General features: G+C 46.0%; 1 protein-coding gene across 3 annotated transcripts in view; it reads left to right on the top strand.

Moving 5' to 3' along the window:
• Positions 1 to 14,626, top strand: part of TP53BP2 (tumor protein p53 binding protein 2) — a 78,611-nt gene that overhangs the window by 28,416 nt on the left and 35,569 nt on the right. Inside the window, exon 1 of one of the 3 annotated variants that reach the window (XM_055726042.1) lies at positions 1,270 to 1,481. The exons of 1 other annotated variant lie outside the window; for it this stretch is intronic. In XM_055726042.1, coding sequence (XP_055582017.1) covers positions 1,455 to 1,481 — 27 coding nt within the window. In that variant the 5' untranslated portion in view covers positions 1,270 to 1,454. Of the gene's footprint in view, positions 1 to 1,269; positions 1,482 to 14,495; positions 14,607 to 14,626 lie in introns of those variants that run through there. One more of the 3 variants, XM_005441252.4, reaches the window with a different exon arrangement.

The raw sequence follows: 14,626 nt of genomic DNA, 5'->3' as shown, positions 1-14,626 counted from the left end.
CTGCAGGCGCCCCGGGGCTTAGCGCCGCCGCCTCGCCTGGGAGGAAAACGTACGGGGTGGTGGGGTGTGTGTGTGTTAAAGCTGCTCACAGCCGCGGGGAAATGGCCGGCCTGGACCCTCGCGCCCGGCCCCCGCCTCCTCGGCGGGTGGCTCCTCCGGGAGCGCTTCGTAGTGTGAGCCGGGGGCGGGCAGGCTTCGTACAGCAGGTTTAAAGCAGATGCGAGACACTTCTGGGACGTTTTTAAAACATTGCTGTATTTCAAAGCTCTGTAGCGATAAAAAAAAAAAAAAGCGTGTCTATATTTTCTTTGCTGTGCTCGAACAAGTACAAAAATAGCTTTTCGATCTTTTTTTAGCGCGCCCCCCCAGCTGCACGGTGTTGTGTTAACGCTCGGTTATTGCACAGGAGTTCCCGGGGTTTTATCAATGCTGTTCGAAGTTACTGCTTTAGAAAACGCGCTGTTTATATACAAACTAAGCCCGAGTTTTGTTATCCCTTCATCTGGGAATTTATAATCCCCTTCCCTTTTATCCTTTTTAATTACTGCAAAGATTTTAATACGAGTAAGAAAAACAGATGGAGCTGGTTTTCCTGCAGCGCCCTGTAACGGTGCTGATGTAGCATGCTTTTTTTGCAGTGCTGCTAGCAAAGTACCTGGGCTTGAAATGGGTGTCCTGCACACCGGTCCAGGCAATGGAAAACTTTTTTTTTTTTTTTCCCTTCTCTTAGGCGGATGTAAAAGATCGGGTTGTTTTTCGGACGGTCCAACCTTAATATGGGTGCCTGCGACTTTGTTTTGGCATCTCACTGGTGCGAGGTGTGAGCTGCCCGCTGCAGTTCAGCTGCCAGGGGCAACTAAACCCAGCAAAAAAAGCAAAGTAAACGGCACCTGGAGGCCTCGCAGAGCACATGGGGGTTATCGGTGGGACCACCCGCCGGGGGCAGGCAGGACTGGCCGAGCCGGCGGGGGAGGCAGCGGCGTGGCAGCGCGTCCTTGGCCAGCCGCCGCCGGCCCAGGGAAGTCCCCCGGGGGGGACCGGGACTGCGTGGGGGCCGGGCTGTTTCGGAGGAGCGCGGGGCTGACCCGTGGGGGCACACGTGTATCTCGCATCGCCCCCCCGGGAGGGGTGGCCCCGGCCGCGGGAGCGGGGCCCCCGGAGGGCCGGGGCAGCCCCCGCGGGGCAGGAGGCGGGCCGGCCCCTCCCGGGGGTGGGCGGCGGGCGGGGCGCGGCGGCTCCTCCTCGCCGGGCCGGGGTTAGTTTCGGAGCGGAGCGGGGGGTGACGGCAGCGGCGGGAGAGCAGCGCCCGGCGGGAACAAAGCGGAGGACGGGCGGCGGGGCCGGGCGCCTCCTGCAACAGGTCCCCCCGCGCGTCCCGGCGGCAGCGCAGGCCCTCCGCCTCCCGGCCCGCCGGTCTCCCGCTCCGGGCGGCGGGGCTGGCACCGGCCGCCCCCATGCGGTTCGGCTCCAAGATGATGCCGGTGAGTCCTGGGCGGGCAGGGCCGCGGGGGCTCGGTTCGGCGGCGGGCGGCACCCGGGGGCCGCCCCCGGGGCGCGGAAAGTTGGAGCGGGGCAGCGGGAGGGAAAATGGATCCTGCGGACGTGGAGGGGGGCGGGGGGGGCGACCCTCCCCCTGCGGGCTCCGCGGCCGCGCAGGGGCTTCCCCTCCCCCTCCCGGCCTTTTTTTTTTTTTTTTTTTTTTCCTTCCCTCCTTCTCCTCTAGCTTTTCCTTTTCTTCCTCTTTCACACCAGGATCAACTTGTTAGACGGGCCCGCTGGAGCAGAGCCGGGGCGGGGGGCGCTGCGGCAGCACGGCGGGGCTGGGGTGGGCCAGCTGGGGGGGGACGACGACGTTCCCCTCCGCCCCGCTCCGGGGGGGGTCTGAGGCTGCCCCGCTCCCCGCGGGGCAAACAGGCACTCCTCCGACCCCTGCTTTTATTTAAAAAAAAAAAAATTATTATTTTTTTTTAATAATATGAAGTTCTTGAAGTTGGCTGGAGCCGTGCTGCTGCGGGTGTGTGTGTGTGTGTGTTTGTTTCCCAGCGCCCGGGTTGCAGGAGGAAGATGGTGTCCATGTTGTTTACGGCTGGGGGTCGGCGTGCCCGCTCTGCGGGGTCCCTCTGCCCTAACGCTCGCGGGAGGGACGGGGAAGGCCACCTCCTACCAGAGTTTTAACAGGAATTTTAAAAGTACGGTGTTTTTGTCAGCTGAAGTTGGGCGAAAACATAGCACGGCAGCTTTGCTCAGTTTTCAGCCCCAAATACACCAAGGGGGTGACATATAAAGTATTTAGCTTCCCTTAAAAAAAAAAAAAAAGTACCCCTGCCTTTGAATACCAGATTTTACCAGCTGGCATGCTCCGTGAAATCCATAAGCTCTTGTTCCGAGAGGCTGGAGTATGTACGGAAAATCCCAGCAAGTTTAATACCTGTTTAGTCCCAGCTGAGGGTGCTTTAAAACGTTCTCTGCCCCCCCCCCCCCCCCCCCCCCCCCCCCCCGAGCGCTCCGGCCCCAGGAGCTTGGCAGGCACAGGCAGCCCTCTCAGCTGCAGGTGATTTCCAGTTTCCCTCTTCCAGGAGCCGTCTGAAGGACGCGAGGAAGGAACTGCACTGGAAGGTGGTTCTGGGAGGACGTGGGTGCTTCAGGGATGCTGGTTTTGTTGTCGGTGTGAGGTTCTTCCTCTCCAATTAGGAGGAAATAACAAGCAATAATTTGATCCTGGAGAAGGCTGAGTGACTGTTGCTGTAACTAATGAGGGAGGAACAAACAGATTACGAGCCTGACTACAGATTAAAGAGCCAAAATGTTGTGCAACTGTTGTCTACCTGTGAAAACTTAGAAAAACAAGCAGTAAATATAAGAAGGTGTTAATTCAACCTATGTCAAAACCAAGCTTAGGTAAGCACCGTCGTGTAACAGCAAAACCTCCAAGAGATGCTATTGCTGGCCAGTGCCTTGTTGCTGAGTTCAAATAAAGGAGAAAACAAGCAGGAGCAGTCTTATCCCATCATTATCCTGTCAGCGTTTGCAGGTGACAAGTTCCAGAGCCTGCATTGCCCTGGTAGCTCAGACTTTTCTTTGTCTGATAACTTATTAGTGAGCCTGGTTTTTAACCCCTAAATAAAGGGGTGGTGCAGCCTTTTCACACTGTTTTTACTGTGAATAAGAGAAGATCTGTGAAGGTTGAATGTGGTTAAAGGAATTAAAAATGTAAATACTATTGACTATTAGAATTTTAATTCAGGTTTAAGAAAACCAAACTGAAACAACCCCCCTAGTTTTGGTATATTCTTAGAGGGATGAGGTTCCCAACAGTGCAAAAAGGTGTTACAGAAGTGCTCTGGTCCATAGGCTGTAGGACACATAAGCAGCCACTTGCCAGTTTGAAAACATTTTATAGTAAATATACCTACATGAATGTGAATATAAAAGTGCGGAAAACACAGTGCCAAAAGTAATCCTTTTTTTGTTTTGTTTTTTTTTGTTTTGTTTGTAAGTATTGCTATAGGTATCCTCATTGTCTTCTAGTTATAAAAAAAAAATCTAATTTTTTATAAAAAGATTGAAAGAGTTTGGGATGGGAAGAGAAGGAAGGTGTGAAGACAGGAGGGAGCAGGACATCTGAGGGCTCTTATTTATGCAGTAATGAGGCGTTCATGGACTTGAGCATCTGCATTGTTTGAATGACAAGTAGTAGGCTGGCCCTAAACCATCTGCAAAATGTTTCTTGCTTAAGGTTTCTTAGGATGTCTCTTTCCCCATCCTCCAAATAAAATGGTCTGTGTAAGATTTTAATTCTGCTTCAGGCCCATCTCTCCTGTGCTCCAGAAGGTAGCATGGTCCAAGGGATTGAACAACACAGGAGTGCTTGTGACCCTAGGTGGGGAACACAGCAAGCATGAGCCCAGCCAGGAATTCACCTCTGAGTAGCTGCCAGTGAAAAGCTTGGAAAATGCTGCAGCAGCACTACTACTCTTGGGAGACTACCCTGAAATGGGAATGTTTTCCTTGCGGTGATGACAGATAGGAGTTAAACTGCTGCTGTAACCATATGTCAAGACCATGTGATTAGAAGGCTGCATAAGAGTGTAGTGTGGAGTAATTTGTGTGTAGCTGTACTGATGAAGGTAATAACAGGGTTAATGCTGGCAAGCCCTGTGAAGTCGTCTCACCTTTCATCTGTGAAGGTTTGTGGGAGTGTGACTGGTACTGTTAAGTAGTGAAAAGGAGCTGGAAACACTTTCTAAAATAGCATGTTTTTCTGCAGCATAATTGGTCTCTCTCCCTTATTTTACATTATTACCCTAAAGATGAGCATGTATCAGGAAATAATTTGCGTCATTATACATACTGGATAGATGTTTTTTCGCCGATAGTAGGAGGTAACACAGATTGAGCTACCCTTTAACGCCCGGAGAAGTTTTTGGATCACAACCCCTTGATCTAGATAAGGCTCAATTTTGCGATTTGTCTTAAGTGCATTGGTTATTGGGAGCCTCCTTGAAATCAGGATGGATCCAGACGGATGGGGATATTGTTAGGGACTAGCTTGGCAAACCGGAGAGTGCTTAAATTCTGAAGTCCGTTGTGCCTTCTGTCATCAGAAATTACTTAAATTTCTGAAACTGAAATTTCCTGATAACCACGTGTTCCTTTCTACTCAAGTTAAACTACACTTCTAGTGTAACGCCGCAGCTTTGATACCATGAGGAGTTGGGCTTTTCTTCTAAAGTCTGTTGAGTGCCTTGCTCTCAAAGCTGTGATGTCCAGTGAGCGCTGGACTTGGAGTACGTGTTTTCATTGTAGAATGCTTGCTACTTTGTGGATGTATTAATGTATTTTTAACCTTTGAAAGCCCCTACAATTAAAGTTGTTTTGCTTTTTCCATTAGAGAGTTAATTGGAATTGCCATATGGATTCTAAGTTGCTGAAAGAGCATAGTAGTAGCCCACCTTGGACAATTTTCTTCTTGCAGCTTAACTGAAGAAATTTTTAACAGAAATTAATCTCTTGCGCTTTGTAAGATGAGCAGCTATAAGTTTATAAACAAACCGACCCCCAGTAGAGTTTAACAATTCGTTACGATACCAATAAATGATCTGTAGGACCTCAGCCCCATTTCCTGTTGTCTCTTAATTATTTAAGCTCCCGTCAGGTTTATCAGTCATTAACACTGTTTTTCTTGTCTGCCTGCGTGGGTTTCAGTGCATGAATGGGACTTTAGACTGTGAGCTCATCAGAGCACATGCCTCAGATCTTCACCTGACCAAAGTATTTATATCTATTGTGTGGGTTTTTAAAAATTTCCATTTAATGTTAATCATTTGAAAGTTTTAATATTGTGATTGTATTGACATTTTAATGTGGTATTCAGTGTTTAAAGTATATTGTCTAGAATTCTGAATCAAGCTTAGGTTATTGTTTTGCTGAGCTTTCTTACCTCTAAACTTCTCCAGCCTCTTATACTTCTCTTATAGGCTGTGACCCGTCCCTGTGCACAACTGGAAATATTGCCTTGAGGTTCCCAGAATACTCCTTTTTTTTTTTTCTTTTTCTCTTTCATGTTCTTACAAGATCTCTTTTTTTTTTCTTCCCCCGTCCTGTGAAAAATGAATTGTTCCAGAAATAGTTTTAAATGCATTTAATTTCTCAGATTACTTTTTTAATACCTTAAACCCTACATCTGCAATCGGTGTTATATTACGCTGCAGTATGTTAAATACATTTATTTCTTTGTGTGGCTTTTATCAGACGTGGGGGGAAGGGCAATATTACAAATTCATACCAGATCAAGCTGCAGAGGCCCTGGTAATAGCTAATTATGCTGCTTCTGATCTATTCAACAGTTCAGGGTGTGAGTGCCTCGTGGGGCTCTTGGGTTTACTGTTTCAAGAGCTAGTGTGCAGTGATGAAGTTTGGGAGGGGTGGATAAGTCACAGGATTTTTTTTTCTTTCTTTCTTTTTTTTTTTTTTTTTTTTCTTCCTACTGTTGCCAGATGGGATTTCCACTTTGTTAGTGAGCAGGTCTGCTTTGTGGGATTCATTTACATGCAAGTCAGTTGGACTTTTAAAAGAGGAAGGTATAAAGGTTATTTCAGCGGAATAAACTAGCAGAACAGCAATGTGCCTAGTATTCCTTTCAAATTATTGATTAAGAAACTGTCTTGAAAGCGCTCCATTTGTCTAGCCTCTGTCCTTGTTAGCAGTCTGCCTCGGGGACTCTCCTTTCTCTCCCACTGTGCGTGTTATTGAGCTTGTTTAATTACGGGCAGAGTTGTGCCTGGCTGCTGTACAGCCCCTCTGAAGAAGGAGCTGGATAACCCCGAGGAGGCCAACTGAAGCCACCTCCCATGGCTTGGTGGCACAGCGGGAGGAGGACTTGTGCTTCCCTTTTCGTGTGCCCACTGATAACAAAGGAATCCTCAGATCCTTTCATTCTGTGGGCTTTCGACTTCCTGTGAAGTGTAAAAACTTACTTAATGCTCTGGAAACTGGAAGGTGCTCCTATTCCCGAGGTAATGAGCAGATAAAAACTCTTCCCTGTGCTCTTAGTTTTATTATCTTCAGGCCTGGTTTTTCTCAGCTTAGTCACTTGTGAGTCAGGCAAAGTCTTTTTGATCTTCAGTACTCAAACAGTTGGATGATACTGTGTATAAAGGTCACTAGAAATCCTGGACATCATGTGAAGTATACTTAATTATCTTAGTCACTGTTGCTTAACTCTTTTAGAGGTTTCAGGCCTTTCTGTGGAACGTGAAAGACCTGAAGCCTTGTTTAAAACAGTGTTGGGTAACTATTGCTGTAGTTTGGGATAAAAGTTCATCGAGAGTGAATGGTGAGCGAATCAGGGCCAGGACAGCATTCTTGATTCTATCATGATGCTGCACATGTTAGAAGGCAGAAACCAGCCTGCCACTTGCTTTTGCTATTTGCTTTCTGTTAATCATTAATGTTCTGAATCGGTGTTTAGAGTTAGTCATGCATGTGTCCTCACCAGTTGTTTTACCAGAGCAATGGCATTACGTGGGTGTTGAACCCGGTTGTGTCTAAAGGATGAGCCTTTTGATATTCAGCTGTGGCACGAATACCAATAATTTTATTACTGACATAGTAACGTTGTTTCTGTACCACATTCTTCTATGCTACAGTGATGCTTCCAGGTCTTAATGTGCTAGGCTCTGGCGATAGATGGTTGTGTGCCGGTGCCCTAGCTTTTATTGGCATCTTTTTTAAAAAGGAGGATTAAGAGAACACTTCTTGCCTTTTTCCTGTTGCTTTTTTTTTTAAATCCTACTCTTGCATCTTTATATCATCCTTTTGCAAAGTAATGCATATACATTTTAAAAATCAAACATGTGCTGCAGCTATCCCTTACTCTCCATGGCTCTCTTTGACTATGGAATTGATTTGGGAAAACTTATCTGCAGTGTATCTGGGTTATTGTTGTAGTACCCAAACTCAAGTAAAAACATGGACACATCCACGTGGCCAACTTGTAAGCTTCTGATGATGTTGAGTTATTCAATATGAAACATCTGGTCGGTAAAATACTACCAGCTATGGATCAGAGCATTTAATAAAGTGAGCGGAAGGAAGCTGCAGGGAGGTTAAGCCACTTGGTAAAGGTCATGCAGTGAGTTCAGCCTGGGATTTAGGAGACCTGTAGAGTCAAACCAACTGGTACATTGTGGTGCAACTGGAATACAAGTCTGTTGTATCCAATGTAAGTATTAAATGATCTTGCTTGAAGTAATTACATCGCCTGCACCTCTGCTTCTGTAGGGTTAATGGTGAATGGGGAGAGACTCTTGATGGTAGCTCAGTCTATTCCTGGCTTGGGAACAGTCCCCTCGAGCCAGAAGGAGGCTCAGCAGAAAGAGGTGCTGGTTCATAAATGCTTTACATGTGTGTAAAGTCAGTGCTCCCATTTCACTGTTTAAGGCATATCTTGGATATAAGAAGCAGCATGTGGGGTTTGGGTTTTGTTGAATAAATTGGGAAATTTTCCTTGTCTTTTGATGCTTTTATTTTGGGAGGCTTAACTGCTTAAGGAGCAATTTAGTTCTAAGCCTAGATTACTGGTTTTCCTGTATTGCAATAGAATGTTAAATCCCATTGTTTCTTTATATTGAAAACTAAGGAAGAGTCTCTGGAATCATGTATTTTGGTTGCCTTCAGTTGCCTTTGGTCACTTAAAAGAGAGAAATCCATATTTTCTTAATCTTCTTCAGCGGGTTCTTTTTTAATGCTGTCATTGTTATCCCATTTGAGCTCTATGCTGCTGCACCAAACTGTCCATGTGCTCTGGTACTCCAGTGGAGCAGCAGCCCTGGGTCCGTGTACATGTCATAACCTTGCAGTGTGGGAATAAGGAGCTGGAAGACTTCACGTAAGCACTGGTATAGAGTATCCCTTTTGCATTCTTAAGGTGTGGAGGCTTGGCCTTCTGCAAGGTGACTGTCCCCTTCTTGGGTTTCAGTAGCCACAAGGCTCACAGGGTTTTCGCCCCCCTGTTCCTTAGTTTTGCTGGACAGTGTTGAAGTTGTGCAAATTGGCTGGACTAGCAAATTACACAGAAATGTGCTGTAAGGCCCTTACTCCTTGTAGTCAGGGCTCTTATTCAGCTGTTTCTGTCATACCTGTGCACAGTTATAACTTGGTGGCAATTTCCTTGCTGCCTGAGAGTGGTGGCTTGTCTGTTGCACTTTTTTCTTCTTTTAAAGTGTACGCGAACACTTTTTTTTCCACCCAGCTCTCGATCCTACGGAAGCATATGCTGCCCTGAATGCAGAATCTCACCCAGATCAGTATCTGGGCCATGCAGAGCAGTGATTGATGGCTTCTGCCTTGACTTCTCCAGGAAAGCGAAACCCATTCTTGCCATCATTGGGCATCCCGGGGCGGGGAAGACCCTCTAGAGGATGGGATTCCCAGTATTTGTTAGAGGTTCTCTGATCTCAGCTGCAGTAAGACTATGCGTGTCTCTCAGCATAATGAAGTGTTCAGGAAAAGCTGACATAGCAGGGAATGTGACTGATTTCTGGCTGCAAAAAAGGGAGAGAAGGAGGGAGGGTATCGCTGAGGCGTGAAAGGCAGGGTGTGTAGGGACCAGGTGAAATACTCCAGACTTCCTTGGAGAATGCCACAAAGCTATCTTGTGAAATACCACAAACGATGAAGTGACTCTGCCATGAGTCATGTACGAGCTGTGTTTCTGAAGAGCATTGCCTGCTTGTCATGCAGCCCTGTAGCCACTTTATCAGTGATAGCCATGCTGTGTCTTCCAGCCTTTTGAGAACACATTACTGCAAGTAAAGGTTTGTGTGGGGAAGCTGTGGAAAGGGCACTGTGTGCTTCTTGCCTCTGCATCGTTATTCCCGTGCTATTGTACATAGAGGTCTGGCCCATGTGAGGCCTTTCTGCAGTGTGGTTTCCCAGTGTTGCACAAAAACATTGTTTAGATTGCTTTTCTTGCAAATAGCATTTAGTGAGGTTGGGTTAGAGAAAAGGTTTTCTGCTGCCTCCAGGGAAGTTGAATGAGTGGCCAAATAGTAATAGGCTGAGAGGGACAGTTTCTGGAGTTCTTGGGGCAAAAGAAGCCTGTTGAGGAGCCTGGCGTAATATAAACGTTGATTTGATTAAACTGTATGCCATTTAATTCATTTAAAATAGCCGTGACATCCCCTCAGTGACCACCATTTCATACAAGGTCGTCTGTGAAGATTACTGGTGACAACACGCAGAGCCGCCCAGCACGCCTGCTGCCTCGCTTTGATGAACTGCTTTCCCTTCTTTTGCTTCTCAGCCGGCGTGTCTGCGTAGAGCCTGGTATTGCCTAGAAAGAGCTCTGGGGAGTGAGCGGCACTTAAATAAAACCTGTCAGACAGTGATCAACTGTACAATCTGTCACTCTTCTGCAGCTTCTGTTATAGTAGCTGAATGTTTCCTGATGAAAGCTAAAGCATGTAGAACTCCACATTACAGGAGCAAAGACTGGATCAAGCAGGGTGCTTGGTGGGCTAACGGGCTGACTGATGGAACAAGATTGCTCTTTCCCAGTTCTGCTGTAGTTGCTGTACATATCCTGTTATAATGTGGTTGGCTAAGACCATCTGACCATCCATAGTACCCAGTGTTGGAATAGCCCCACCGGTCCCTTTTAACTTGCAAAATAACAAAAAAGAACCATCTGTTTTGGTGCTAAAAGCTCAATGTGTCTTCTGTGCCAGTTGAACGCGTGCCGCTATAGCATAATATTCTTCAGTATCTGCACAGTTACTAATGACTTCCTCTGTGTTTGCAGCCCAGAAGTGGTAGGACAAAACCTCTTCTTTATGGCTTGAATAATAACTTCAGCTGTTGTCAAACATATGATCACCAAGCATAGGCATTTCGTGCTGGTTGTCTTCAGCATTGCTGGTGGGTATGTTGGTTGCCTGCTTGCACTCAGTGTACTGGGTCTGGGTCTGACGAGCGCAGGTTGTTCTTCAAGGTACGCTTCCATTGCAACCAGAGTGTGTTCCCACCCAGAACTGGCGGTGAATTGGGAAGACCTACCCTTCTGCAAAGGTACAGTGTGACATTACACTTAATTAATTTAATAGTAGGCTGCTACACAAATAGATGGTTTCGTTCCTTTGGTTTCCATCCCCACCCGAAGCCACGTGTAGCTTCCCCTTGAATTTAGTAAGGAGTTGGGTGACGTGAGGAAATACTCCCTACACTAAAGGCAAAAAGCAACAAAAAGGCTTATATGGTGGAATTGAGTTGCCACGTGGCTGCATAATCGGGCGTAGCAGGGCGAGTGTGTGTGAAGAGCATGGCTTGCCTTCGTCAGCTCACCGTTCAGCTCAGCTAAGCTGTAGCAGTGAGATGATACCTTATGCTTTCCTTAACCTCCGTGTTGTCTTGAGAGATGGTAATAGAGGGGAATTTCTCCACCACCTTTTGAGTATTCTCACTCTCTGTGAGGATTAAGTTGGACTAACACAAACATGTATTTATCCTGGTGAGACTGAGAAGCTCATATAGCAGGAAGGCTGTGCTTCCTGAAGGCAACTATATAGGAAGCCAGGGCTGACCTTGAAAGCAGTAAAGTACGCAGCCTGTTGTGATGTGGTCTGAAATTCCTGTTTGGGGGTTGTTTTTTTCATTTGTCCTGAATGTAGATGGCTCAACAGCATGTTCCGGGGCTGCAGCATAAAGGAGGTACCAGCCTGCGCTGTGCTACAGTGCTCCTGAATGTCACGTTGTGGTAACGTCCTTCAGGGTACCCAGCTGGTCAGCTTGTGTCACCAAACAGCTCAGGCAGTGTGTGCTGTGACTGTCCCCACGCTGGAATTACCTGCGTGGTTAGACATATGTCATTGTTTTGGGTGCCAGAAATGGTGTGTCCTCTGACCTAGCTGTGCATGTCATGAGTGTTTTGGTTTGTCGTAGATCTGTGTCATGGAGGTAGGACACGGACTTTGGCAGCTATTTTCCTGGAGGAGTGACTGAGTGACTAACACGATGTAAGGAGTAGTACTTTAAAAAACATTTGGCACTGAGCTCTAGGATGTTGCTGGGACTGGAGTAAATCAGTGTTATACACGTCTTTTTTTTTTTTTTTCTAACTTGCTACATGATTTGTGTTGCTATTAAATCACAAAGCTTTGGTTCTCTTGTTGGGTGTTTGGCTTTGGATTTTTGTTGGGTTTTTTGAACAGTTTGAGGTAGATATTGACTTGCCCCCCCCCCCCCAAATCCTTCTTTTGTACTCCAGTACTCTGCCTCCCTCATGGGTGCTGTCAGGAGCACAGCCCCCTGTTGCCAGTAACTAGAAAGTAATAAATTTGCTTGATGTGTGGGTCAGGCACTTTTTGCGCAATAAATGTGGATTTGATTTGCATGTTCTGGTGGGCTGAGGCAGGGAGTGCTTCCTGGTGTGAATGTTGATCGTCTTTTTATTGGAGAGATTATTATATCTTGGCTGGAAAAGTGGAAAACTAGTATTTTTAAACCCAGTATAAAGTTGGTGTCTTAGGCAGTGGGCGGTGCGGTGGGGGTGGTAGAGGTGCCGGTTTATGGTGATAGCCTGTCTTGCTTAGGTGTAGGTTGTGCTAAATGCGCTTTCATCCCTGACGTGGGTGTAACTTTGGTTTTCTCTGTGAAGGGTCCTGGCTTGTATGAAATCTTTTTTTTTTTATTATCAGGAAAAACACTAGACGCTTTTTTTCATTTTAAGAATATACATGCATCATAAGGGACTATTTTGAGAAGTGTAATTCTCAAGTGTCCTGACAGGGAGCACTTGATATGGCTTTTTATTGGCCTCTAGCTGTCTAGGAGGCTAAGAGAACAGTAACGCTTATCCCCAGTGAGGGGGATGCAAAGCTCTAAAGCAGCAAGGGCAGCTTAGTGGTTTTTGGGTATTTTTTGTAATTTTCCTTTATTATTATTATTTTTCTTAGTACAAAGGCTGCCTCTGGGTCTGACGCAAGTAGAGAAAATTGAGATGATTCAAGCTTAAGCTTGAGTTCATAACCCCGCTCATTATGCTTGGATGTTGCCTTGACTTCAGGCTCCTTTTAGGTGCCACGTGTGTTGTGATAGTGAAGAACGGGACGAGGAACAACTGTAAACCCCTTTGGTTATGTGTGAGAGTCAGACTGTTATCCTTTTCCAGAGCGTACTACCAATTGTAACCAATTATGTGGTATCATTTTTTTTATCTGCCTGAAAATAATTGCTTTGTCCTTGTGTAACCGAGTGTTTATAACTCCGTGCCGAACACAGAAAATGAGGCAGAGTCTGCCTGAAGGGGCAAGCTTCCAAAGCCCCAGTTCTTATTTGCTGACTCCAGGAGGAGGAGAAAGCTTCAAGTAGGACGCCAACAGTACAAGTCCAAGCACCGTGTGTAGGCTTGCTTTTCTGCTAGTCAACTTGCAGCGGGTTTTGTGAAGTGTCCAACAGTGCAAAAGTAGTGGCTCTAAGGAGCCACGAGGAAGGATTTGGGGAGAAAGGGGGAGAGTACTTGGGGTGGAAGGGATCGTGTGGAGGAGAGGAACTTCACAGATGGTGGTGGGAAAATATCTGTGAACATGTTGCTGTGTGGTACAATATGAAGAATGTATTGAGGGTTTGTTTACCCTGAATTCCTGCAGTTGTTTAACTAAATTGGTACAAATCCAAGTGTGGATTTGGGTCTGAGCAAAATGAGCTGTACATGATGTGTTGGCAAATGTGGGTGCTCAGCAAAAGGCTGTGGTTTCCTACATATGTTACTGAAACCAATTTAGTTTATGTATCTTAAAACACAAACAAACCGGCCTGTGTCTTTTAGAATATTTTCTTAATGCTAATGTTACAATAGATAACGCAGTGCCAAAGTATAAGTGGCTTTAAAATCCACTCTCGATTTGAGACATCCTTGCTTTCAGTGATGTGTGGCAGCTCAAGCAAAGAGCGTAGGGTGTGTTGCTCCTGTGCTTAGCGTTCATCCAAAATAATGAGCTTCATTTGCACAGACCTTTCTGGTGTCTGACTTATGGGAGGACTTTTGTCCTCGTCTTGTGTAATAGAATGACTGAAGGAAAACAAAGTCAGAAAATGTAACTTGGGTTCCAAGCAAAGGTCTTTTGTTTGGAAAGCTCTCTTTTCGATGGCCTTGTGCATAATGGGCTGTTGAAGGAGGAGGAATGTAGGTTAGGAATCCCGTATTTGCCAGTCCTGAGTTACACCTGACAGATTTCACAAAATCAGAATGGCTAAACTAGGATAATGATGGTTTTCTGTAAGGTTTGGCAGGAAGGTTGTAATCTCATCTTCCTCATTTGTGAGTCTGAACTGAAGCACTGAGTTCTGTCTTTGAGGTTGCTGTCCATGAACTAGGAGGGCTGCAAACCTGCATCCATTGAATCCAGACAGTAACAACGCTTGGCCAGAACTCGGACTGGTTTTCTTGTAGCTTTTCAGATTCCCCTAATGATGATTCAGATACCTGCCTGGTAGAGAGACATAATGTGGCGTTTCTGCTATAGCATTTGCCCAGTTTAACTAGTGTATATCAAAAGCAGATGGTTTTCATTCTGTTCTCTCTACTTTAAGGATAAGAGGGAGGGGGGGAAAAGCTTCCTCCTTGCTGTTTCCAGCTCTCTTCCCCCTTGGAGAGCATACGTACATGTTCATTGTATTTTAAGTCCTGGAACATGGCATTTTTACCAAAGATAAAATACAAATACATAATAATCTATACAAGCAGAAACTACCATGCCTTTGAGAATAAAGGCTCGGTCTTGTTTTCTCCTGTGATACAATTGAAGGAGAAAAGGGCTGTGCTTTCTATAGACCGGGAATAATCTGAACAATCCCATGGTGCTTCCTACTGTACTCCACCTACCTTGCATCATAACTTCCCTTCTCATATTTATGGCCAAAAGCCAGGACAATATAAACGGATTTGTGTGTGCGGTGGGTGAGATGGCCAGAACCTAACGCCGTGCACTTGGGTGTGGCCGTAGGCAGATATTAAACTTTACTCCACATTTCTGTTGAACCTAGCTTTATTGAACAGCTGAATATGAAAAGGATTGCGGAGAGCAATCATCCCGTGTGCCTGTCTTCTAGTAAGTCTATTATAATCTTT

Source organism: Falco cherrug, chromosome 13 (genome assembly GCF_023634085.1).
Source record: "Falco cherrug isolate bFalChe1 chromosome 13, bFalChe1.pri, whole genome shotgun sequence".
Taxonomy (NCBI): domain Eukaryota; kingdom Metazoa; phylum Chordata; class Aves; order Falconiformes; family Falconidae; genus Falco; species Falco cherrug.
Note: the sequence above shows the minus strand (reverse complement) of the source record. Positions and strands in the feature narration are given on the sequence as shown.